Raw genomic sequence first — 11,438 nt, 5'->3', positions numbered from 1 at the left:
CACAACACGCAGTTAAAGTTGCATAACATTATCGGCAAAAAATAAGTTGCATCGTTTAACGACTCGGCGAGCCGATGTCTCTCTTTACTCACTTCCATTCATATTAATTGACGCTGCTTTAGTAAATTGAACCGCTCTCGTAGGAGACACTGAGCCAGATAGCATTAAACCGATGGCCCAGATCCAGCTCTCACCAACAACACAGCGCGGTGCTTCATCCACAGATTTGATCAGCCGTCGACTCGAGCCTAATTTTAATATAATAGGCCAAAGAGAGCACGAATGGTTTCGCCAGAAAAAAATGCAGAGCAAGAGTAGAATTTTCGCCAGCCCTTTGTCCCGTATAATAAGCGCCTAGCTTTTGGAGCCGTGCCATGCCGTGCCCTGTATGTTCACGGGCGGGCACGGCAGTGCGTTGCCCGGCCCGGCCGAAAGCGGCGGCTGCACATGCATAGCTTGCCGCTGGCGTTGACTCTCCTGCCACAACCACCCATCCTTCAGTTTTTGGATGTACAGGCCTGGCAAGTAGTATAGCAACTACTCCCTCCGTTTCTAAATATAAGTCTTTCTAAAGATTTCAATAAGTGACTACATACGAAACAAAATGAATGAATTTACACTCTAAAATATGTCTACATACATCCGTATCTTGTAGTCCATTTGAAATGTCTAAAAAGACTTATATTTAGAAACGGAGGGAGTAGCTATCTTCGTATAAATATCTTATGAAAAGCATTCCAAATTGATCACGGTTTTAGTATTACGACCATGCCAGCATCCACTAAATGTAATCATATTTGTAATTTTATTTTTCGAGTACTGATACTTGCAATATTGCTTTGCCTGTTTAGACTGCCCCTTTGAGCACTTGTTGCGCAGTAGTATCTTCAACAGTAATTGATTACCCTTCCGCAAAGTAAATTAAGGCACAAATGGAGAAGCATAATCAGTCTGGTTCTTGGAACATCTAGCATTAGCAATATCCCATTTTGTATGCAGGCCGTATCCTTCAACGGTCTGCTTTCACGCTGGTTATTAGATTCATTTCCAGAAAACAGCCAAAAGGAAGAAGGAAAGCGAGGGAGAAAAGGACGGTTAGGCCAACTTTGAATGCAAGTCAAAAGATTTCCGACCGTGGATCTCTCTAGCAAGTTGACAGAGACAATCAATTTCCTCAAGAAAATTCACGACTCCCACGGCCGAGTGCCTGCACAATCACAGGTCAAAACCGGAGCGCGCACCGGACCTCCTGCTATCATGTCCTATCGTCTCGCACCTCACCTCTCTCCCTCATCCTTCACTGCCGCCATCATTGTTGCTTGGGGCCAAATGGCTTAGATACACATAGCTCCTGAACACAACAAACAAGAACCTCTCTTCCCCATTCAACAGCATCAGCATAGCACTTCCTGCATCAATGGGGCATCTCTTGATGCAACGCACTGCCACATGGCCAACCTGTTTCATCCTATGGTGCTTGTCCGTGCAGCTTCTCTTGCTGTCTCCGGTCTACTCCCTCGACCAAAGCTCCTGCAACCCGGATGATTATGGTGCACTGGAAGGCTTCCTGAGAGGTCTCACCGGAGGCATCAGCGGCTGGACGCTCTCAAACACGACCTCGGAAGTGGCCAACTGCTGTGCATGGGTGGGCCTCACATGCGATGCCGGGGGTCGGGTCATCAGGCTGGACCTCCATGGCAGGAAACTCAAGGGAGAGCTGGCACCTTCGCTCGCGCAGCTGGACCATCTCCAGTGGCTCAACCTCTCCGACAACAACCTCCGTGGTGCCATCCTGGCACCCCTCCTTCAGCTCCATAGGCTTCAGCGGCTCGACGTAAGCAACAACGAGCTCTCTGGCACATTCCCGGCCAACGTGTCGCTCCCGGTGATTGAGGTCTTCAACATATCCTTCAACTCGTTCAGCGGCACCCATCCCACACTCCATGGTTCATCGCAGCTCACGGTGTTCGACGCAGGCTACAATATGTTCACCGGGAGGGTTGATTCAAGCATCTGTGAGTCATCTCGAGTGATCCGTGTGATAAGATTCACATCGAATCTCTTTGCCGGGGAACTGCCGGAAGGCTTTGGAAACTGCACAAAGCTCGAGGAGCTATATGCCGAGCTCAACAGCATCTCCGGGAGCTTGCCAGACGACATATTCAAGTTGCAATTTCTGAAGAATTTGTCTCTGCAGGAGAATCAGCTCACTGGTAGGATGAGCCCGAGGTTTGGCAATCTGTCCAGCCTTGCTCAGCTGGACATTTCTTTTAATTCCTTCTCTGGACACCTTCCAGATGTTTTTGGTAGGCTTGGCAAGTTAGAGTACTTCTCTGCACAGTCCAACCTCCTCAGAGGCCCATTGCCTGCTTCATTGTCTCAATCGCCATCATTGAAGATGTTGTACTTGCGGAACAATTCACTGAATGGAAGAATCAACCTCAATTGCTTGAAGATGACACAACTGAGCTCACTTGACCTTGGGACAAATAAGTTTATTGGCACAATTGATAGCTTGTCAGATTGCCATCATCTCAGAAGCCTAAATCTTGGCACAAATAACCTCAGTGGCGAAATACCAGCTGATTTTAGAAAGCTTCAGTTTTTGTCCTACATCTCACTTTCGAACAACAGCTTCACAAATGTTTCCTCGGCATTATCTGTCCTTCAAGACTGTCCAAGCCTAACAAGCCTTGTGTTGACAAAGAACTTCCATGATGGGAAGGCCTGGCCGATGACTGGAATACATGGCTTTCATAAGATCCAGGTGTTTGCCATTGCTAATAGCCATCTTTCAGGAGCAATACCACCATGGTTAGCTAATTTCAGAGAATTGAAGGTCCTAGATTTGTCATGGAATCAACTGTCTGGGGATATTCCTGCATGGATTGGTGATCTCGAGTTTCTATTCTATGTGGATCTTTCTAACAATTCACTTACAGGGGTAATACCAAACAGTTTCTCGAGCATGAAGGGACTTCTTACATTCAACAGCTCACAGCAATCCACAGAGACTGATTATTTTCCTTTCTTCATTAAAAGGAACAAAACAGGCAAAGGGTTGCAGTACAAACAGGTTAGCAGCTTTCCACCGTCTCTAATTCTCAGCCATAACAAGCTCATAGGTGCCATATTGCCGGGCTTTGGAAGCCTCAAGAACCTGTATGTCTTGGACCTCAGCAACAACAATATTTCTGGTATCATTCCTGATGAGCTATCAGGCATGTCTAGCTTGGAATCCTTGGATTTGTCACATAACAATCTCACCGGAAGCATTCCCTATTCATTGACAAAGTTGAATTTTCTATCAAGCTTCAGTGTGGCATACAATAATCTGATGGGCACAGTTCCATTAAGAGGGCAATTCTCAACATTCACTGGTTCTGATTATGAGGGGAACCCCAACCTTTGTGGCACCCGCTTTGGATTATCCCCATGTCAGTCGAATCATGCTCCCATCATCTCTGCAACGGGAAATCGGAAGAACAAGGGTCTCATATTAGGAATAATTATTGGCATTGCAATTGGAGCGGCAATGGTTTTGTCTGTTGCTGTTGTACTTGCGTTGAAGAGAAGCTTCAGAAGGCAGGATCATATAGTTAAGGCTGTTGTGGATACAAATGTAGCATTCGAGTTGGCACCAGCGTCACTGGTACTTCTGTTTCAGAACGAAGATAATGACAAGGCATTGACTATCAGTGACATTTTGAAATCTACAAACTACTTTGATCAGGCTAACATCATTGGTTGTGGTGGGTTTGGTCTAGTGTACAAGGGAACATTGCCAGATGGAGCAAAGATCGCCATCAAAAGACTATCAGGTGATTTTGGCCAGATGGAGAGGGAGTTCAAAGCAGAAGTGGAAACTTTATCAAAAGCTAAGCATCCTAATCTTGTGCTTCTACAAGGTTACTGCAGGAATGGCAGTGACAGGCTCCTGATCTACTCTTACATGGCGAATGGCAGCCTAGACCACTGGCTTCATGAAAAGCCTGATGGCCCATCCAGATTAAACTGGCAGAGAAGGCTTCAGATAGCCAAAGGAGCGGCACGAGGTTTGGCATACCTGCACTTGTCATGCGAACCTCACATACTACACCGTGATATCAAGTCAAGCAACATACTCCTGGATGAGAATTTTGAAGCTCAATTGGCTGATTTTGGGCTTGCTCGGCTAATTTGTCCCTATGATACACATGTGACAACTGACCTTGTTGGCACACTGGGTTACATCCCCCCTGAGTATGGCCAGTCTTCAGTAGCCACTTTCAAAGGTGATGTGTATAGTTTTGGCATTGTTCTTCTGGAGTTATTAACAGGAAAGAGGCCTGTTGATATGTGCAAGAGGAAGGGAGCTAGGGAGTTGGTCTCATGGGTTATGGACATGAAAGGAGAACACCGTGAAGCCGACGTATTGGACCGTGCAATGTATGACAAGAAATTTGAGATGCAAATGATGAAGATGATTGATTTTGCATGTTTGTGCATTAGTGAGTCACCTAAGCTGAGACCATTAACCCATGAATTAGTGCTATGGCTTGACAACATTTGTGCTAGCTGTGAAGCAACAAAGTGAAGCTCAATAACAGTGACCTTCGTGGAAATACTTGAACTCACAGCCCATGAACTAGTGTTATGGCTTGCCAGCGTTTGTGCTAGCAATAAAGCAACAAAGTGAAGTTTAATAACAGTGACCAACACAGAAATGCTTGTACTCAATTTCTCCCCTCTTGAATAATTTTTGTCAGAGTGAACACTGTAAGATATGACTTTGCATATGAATATGATGTGCTTCATGGGAGTCTAACTTACTACTCCCTCCGTCCAAAACTTTGAAGTCATCTTTGAGGTAATATTTAATACTCTCTACGTTCCATAATACTCCCTCCGTTCCTAAATATTTGTCTTTCTAGAGATTTCAACAAGTGACTACATACGGAGCAAAATGAGTGAATCTACACTCTAAAATATGTCTATATACATCCGTATGTGGTAGTCCATTTCAATCTTTAAAAAGACAAATATTTAGGAACGGAGGGAGTAGAAGGCACATAAATTTGTGGAAAGTCAAGATTCCAAAACTTTGACCACTAATGTTTATGGAAGTATACAGATTTAGCATGTAAGAAATGTTATTGTTCTACTTGTCTTGTAAAATACTTTTGTGCCATATGTTCATTTACTAATTTTGTAAGCATTTCATAAGTAAAATTTATAGTCAAAGTCGTGTACAGGAGATCGTAGAAGTCAAACGTGCCTTATATTTTGGAACAGAGGAGCAACAGTAGAGCCATTGTATGCCGTATGAGTAAATGAGATTTTGTGATAGCTCACCCAAATGTTATCTGTGTCTTTTATGATCTTGTCCTAATTTCTAGTATGAAGCTATGGAAGATGTTTTAAGGATCATTTGCACCATAGCTGACAATTCACATGTTTGATATTTCCCTGCATTTACCTTAACCAATCTTTCCAGTTAGCCAACTTAAAGTTACTGTTATATTGCTTTGGAACTTAATAAGAATTCTGCGTGTTAGCAAAGTACAATATAGTCTTGCTAAAAGAAAAAGTACACTATAGTCAAGATGACTTACCTAAAATGAAAGGAACATACATAAATGGTAGAGCTGTGTACGGAACTGTACTTTCATCATAACAATTACGATTTTCAGTTTCTTTAACTAGCGTTTCAGATAAATGACTAGAGATCAAAACCCGTGTTCTTGGCTCCTTGCCTTAGTCCTGGGCTCCAGGCTTCTCAGTCTCAGACTGTCGAACTGTGTAACTCAGATGCTTAATTTAAAATCAGAAAGCAGAGGCATGGAGGTTTATGGCAGAAACCTGTTAGGCTGGCCGTATATTCCTTTGCTCTGGCACTCTGTCGAACAGGTGGCTTGCATGGGTAGCTGCTCCGTGTGAGGCACCACAAGTTCGCCTCCCAAACCATAGACTGCACGTCCCTGCCATCCTCCACCGCCACGGCAGTACACTGCGCCGTCTATGGGACGTCGCTCTCCACGGCCCTTGACGTCACAGTCGTACCACGCACGCCGACGGGGGTTGTGGCAGCCGTCTCCTAGACTGGGACTCTGGGGGGCTGGGGGGGAGAAGTGGGCTCAACGGATATGGACATCCACGGAGGAGGACGGTGAAGGCAGTAAGGCCGCCGGCTACGTCTCCTTTCCGACGGCGCCGTCGCATGGGGGCGTCGGTCGCCGTGTTTTTTTTTTGGAGGGCGCTCGCCATGCTCTGCGTTGTGCTTGTGCAGGCTGATGATTGTAGCCCAACTCTTCGAGTTGCCAGATGCAGCCCGATCCAGAATGGGAGCAGAATAACGCAGAACCTGCGCCATGCTGCGAAGAAAGGTGGCCCGGAAGGCAGCTCGATATTGTGTAGTTTATCTTTACTAGCAGGATGCCCATGCGTTACACAGAATATTGATGAACGAGGAAAGGACTTATATGTAAATGTGGAGAGGAGTGCAGATATTTTTTTGCAAAATTGTCATATTTTCCTTCCTAACCGTCAGATATAGATCAGACGGCCTATATTGCAAGATGGCAGGCACACCATCATCACCAACTCTGTTGTTTTATAAGAAGTAGTGAAGCGATCATCACTGTTGCTTAAAAAACAAATCTTTAACATCACTAGGGCGTTTTTTTTTGCGAAAACATCACTGGGACGGTTCCTCATAAACCTCCTCTACAGTTCCTTTAGCGCCAACTAACAGGCGCGGCTATGCCTCACTTATATTTTTTTAAAGGGTAACTAGGGACTTTATTTAAGAATCAAAGTGTCTGAAATACATATGATATCATGCACTAACCCTAGCCACTCGCCCAACTTCTAGAAACAAGTTTAGCAAGAGCATGAGCTTCATAGTTCAACTAGCGTGCTCGAAACAAAAACTACGATCACCCAAGTCCTTCTTGCGATGATTGATCTCGTTCAAAATTACATGTAAACAGGCGTGTCTCCTCTATTGATATTGTTAACGATCTCAAGATAGTCAAGACCACTATCACCTTGTGAATGTTAAGTTCCTGAGCAAGAGAAAGGGCCTCGTGGCATACTGGCATGCCTGAGCCTCAAGGGTAGCCGGATCCAGCAACCCCTCGAAGGTTACAGCTGATGCGCCCAAAACATATCTTGATGAATCCCTGCAAACAATGGCAGCTGCCCCAAACTTGTCATATGTGACAAAGCACTGCCAACATTGATCTTCACCATGCCTCTGGTTTAATCCATCTGCTTGATCTATGGGGCTTCCGCAATGGAACTGATGCAAGGGAAACATAAACCATGACAATTTCCGCTCTTGAAGATACCGATTGATGAAGCTCATAGTGGAGGGCTCTGAAACTCGCCATCATGAATGGCACGTCATCACAGCCACCATATTGCCCACAACATAACCAACACGCAGCCCAGATCCTGCTGATTAACGTGTTGAACTGCCAAAACAACCACATGCCTCTGTTATATAGCGAGACAATAGGAGCGCTCGCCTGAAGCGTTTGCCCCAATGGGATGGCTCGGCGTGCTGGGCTTTGAGCGCTCGTTTATTTATTTCTTTTTTTCTGTTTTTAGTTTGTTTTTATTTTTCACTTCTGTTTATATTTTGAAATACTCTAAATATATATATCACACAAATAAATTTACACAAAATTTCGAAAAATGCTACTAATGCATTTTCAAAATGTTGAACATGTGCATAAAAACGTTTCCACAGTATATGAAAAATGTACAATGTGTATGGAAAAAATATACAATAGAATGTAAATATGAAAAAAAATCATGTGTTTCAAATGTAAACATGTAAAAACAAATGTTCCTAATGTATAAAAAAATATAAAAGGTGTATGTAAAACGTACTATGTTTATAAAAACATAGAAATCAAAACTGAAATGAAAAAAAAGTTAATTATGTATTTAGAAATGTAAAACATATATAAAAATAATGTTTTTGATGTATACAATGAATTTACAAAGCATATGAAAAAGGTAGACATCAAAACATAAATTTGAAAATATGTTAATCATGCATTTATAAAATGGTAAACATGTACTGTATAAAACAATGTTTCTCATGTAAACAAAAAATATAGAGGGTGTATGTAAAAAAGTCCACATAAAAATTACTACAAAATGTTAATCATGTATTAAAAAATGTTAATTGTGTGTTTTAAAAAATGCTCCTGATATATATGGAAAATTTACAATGTGTATAAAAAAAGTTGACATCAAAATATATATTTGGGAAACAAAGTGTAATCATGTGTTTGAAAATTTTCAAATGTATGTGAAAATTGTTGCTGTATACCAAAAAATTAATGTGTACGAAAAAGAAAATATGCATCAAGACTTATATTTAAAAAAAATGTTGATCATGTATTTAAAAATTGTTAAACATGTATTAAAAAATATACCCGATATATATGAAATATATAGACTTGTGTTGAAAACCCCCAAAGAAAGCTGAGAAAGAAAAAAGGAAAAAAAAGAAAAAGAAAACAAGAAAACCTGAGAAGAACCAGTTCAAAAAAGAAAACAAAAACACGAGAAAACTAAGAAAGAAACAAAAAAAGTACAAAAAGTAAAAAATGAAAACCAAAGAAAAATGTTGACAAAATAAAAGGCATAAGAAAAGTAAAAGAAAACAAAAAGTTAAAAAGGGAACAAACATAGCAACGATCAGACCGAACGGACGAACTCAAGATGGAAATGAGCCGACCCGGACCTGGCCTTGGACCCGGCCCAGTGGCCCCAAGGTCAATATGCGAGGCCATGGGTCGGGCCATTTCATTAAAAAATCATGGCCCCATTGACCCATTGGGTATATGAGGCCGAACCAATATCAAGATGAAAAATTTGTGAATTCAGTTAGCACATTTCGGAGACCGGGAAGGCCAATGGGAAGCGGGGGGGGGGGGGGGGGGGGGGATGGCGAGCTCGACGGTGACCGAGACGAACGAGAGGCTGGTTGTTTCTGCATGCATGTACTTGTTCACGTAAGAATCAATTCACCTGTATGTCTACCTGCTTCTTATACACAGATGTCGCATTTCAGATATGTTCTCGTGTACAAGATTCAATTTGTGCGCAGGGGCGGCCAGCAACTACTATATACTCCCTCCGTTCCAAATTACTCGTCGCGGAAAATGGATGTATCTAGAACTAAAAAACATCTAGATACATCCATACCTGCGACAAGTAATTCGGAACGGAGGGAGTAGTGTATAGCGATTCGACTGGGTCGACCCGTCTGACCCATCGGATTGCACGGTGCCGGCTCCACTGACCCGTATATCATTTAAGGCCGACCCACTTGGCTCATTGGCCTCGACATTTTGGGTCGGGTCAGTGACCCAGCGGGCCGACCCGGCCCATTCCCATCTTGAGGACGAACACATGGCTGAGAAACACGCTACTCGGCTGACCCATACGAGGGAGTTGCGGGGTGCTTCATACTAGGGGAGCTACCATCTCACTATAAGCGAGATTTAGCTCCCGCACGCACTAGCTTGGTAGATTCCGCGCGCGCTCACTCCTGGGTCGCTGCCCAACAGCTTGTTTCGCCCACAGGCCCACTGGCTTCGCTCGCTCCGTTGTTTTCTACGCTATGACTTTGATGGTTCAAAAAATAAACGGGCTACCTAACAAAAAACAATTTAAATAGCTAGTGTTTTTTTAAATTTGATGAATTGGAGAAATGATAAAGGTCACGAATTTTAAAATTACTTTTCAATTTGAAAATTAATCACAAATTCAAATATAATCATGAATTCATAAAAATTACAAATAAAAAATAAAAAATTCATAAATTTTAAAAAGGTCACGAATGCAGAACAGTTCAAGAATTTGAAAAAACTCACAAATTCAAGAAAATTTCACAAAATTTTAAAGATCGTCTAAAGTTCAAGAATTCGAAACAATTATTAATGAAATTGGATAAAAGTTCACAGATTCAAAAAAAGTTCATGGATTTGAAAACTATTGACACATTTAAGAATAAGTTTTTGAAATCAAAAAAGTTAATGTATTTTTAAATAAGAAAATAATACAAATGAATAAAAATGAAGATGAAAAAGAAAAGGAAAAAGAAAGAAGAACAAACAAAACCAATAGAATACCGGTCAGAAAACAAAGTAAAAAAAGCACAGAAAAAACCAGGCCAGAGAAACAAATCTTTCAGATGATTCCAAAGACTAGTCAGGGGTACACTCGTATGTTCCGGCCCATTTAGGATTCTTAAGAAGGGATGGGTGTGTGTGTGTACCTAAAGAGCCTTATTCAGCGGCTCAAGCGCCGGAAAGGATTCCATGGTTCCTACCCACATAAGACGGGAAATATCAACCAAACGCGCAACCCCTGCACTTGCTTTGTAATGGTCGTCCCACTTGATTTGTGCCTTCCCCATCGGTTAAGGGAAGGTTCTAGACCTTCTCCACTAGTTTTTAAATATTTTTTCCATGTTCTTTTTAAGCCATTTCTTATTGAGTTTTTTCATTTTCGATTTTAATTTCATTTTCTCTTTACTTTTTCGTTTTTAATTTGATGTTCTCTTTCCTTTTGGTTTTCCTTTTCCAATGTACCTCCTATTTTTTGAATTCGCTAATATCTTTTTAGTTCACGAACTCTTTTGATTTCTTGAACATGTTTGGAATTTGCAAACATTTCTTCAAATTCAGGAACATCTTTTTAAATCCTGAACAATTATTGTAATAGTGAACATTTTTTGAATTCTTGATTTTTTAATAAGTTAGTTTTTTTGAAACGATGAACATTTTTTGAATTTGTGAACATTTTTTAAATTCATGCTGATGTTTTTATTTCTGAATAATTCTTGAATTCGTAAACATTTCTTTAAATTGTGAACATTTTTTTATTTTGCCAAGAAAAATCAAATTTACAAACAAATTTTGAGATCATGATCATTCTTTTCATTAGTGAACTTTGTTGAAATCTCAAAAATCGTGGACATTTTAAATTTGTTAAACATGTTTCATATACACTTGAATTTGTGATTTTTTTTGGCAATTCATGAACATTTTTTTTAAATCTAGGAACAGTTTTTAATTTCGTGAAGAGTTTTTGAAATTAAAAACATTTCTTGTTTGTGAACATTTTTCAAAATTGTGAAATGGAACCACAGCGCACGACTCACTCTTAGATCGCAGCAATGCTATCACAATCAGATGGCGCGGGATCCATTAGGCGCTAGGATGAAATACATAATATTCGCCAATTATATTGGCGTTTTTTTTTGCGGAAAATGATGTTGGCGGTTATTAATTTAAAGTCAGATTCTTATTTGTCTTGGTTCTAAAAAGAGTTAATGGAAGTGTGGAATCTCTTTCTTTGCAAGTAAAATAAAATATCATAAACTATACCAATTCTTCCTCCTCCCAACCCTAGCCGCTCCTCCTCCTCTT

General features: G+C 41.2%; 1 protein-coding gene across 1 annotated transcript; it reads left to right on the top strand.

The window, feature by feature from the left end:
- The first annotated feature begins 821 nt into the window (after positions 1-821).
- On the top strand, positions 822-4,830 carry LOC109745523 (phytosulfokine receptor 1). Its single transcript, XM_020304652.4, has one exon. It carries the CDS (start codon positions 1,418-1,420, stop codon positions 4,574-4,576), a length of 3,159 nt encoding a protein of 1,052 aa, XP_020160241.1. The 5' UTR covers positions 822-1,417; the 3' UTR covers positions 4,577-4,830.
- The last annotated feature ends 6,608 nt before the right edge of the window (positions 4,831-11,438 follow it).

This window comes from Aegilops tauschii, chromosome 6 (assembly GCF_002575655.3).
Source record: "Aegilops tauschii subsp. strangulata cultivar AL8/78 chromosome 6, Aet v6.0, whole genome shotgun sequence".
NCBI lineage: Eukaryota > Viridiplantae > Streptophyta > Magnoliopsida > Poales > Poaceae > Aegilops > Aegilops tauschii.
This window is presented reverse-complemented; position numbering and strand designations above follow the sequence as displayed.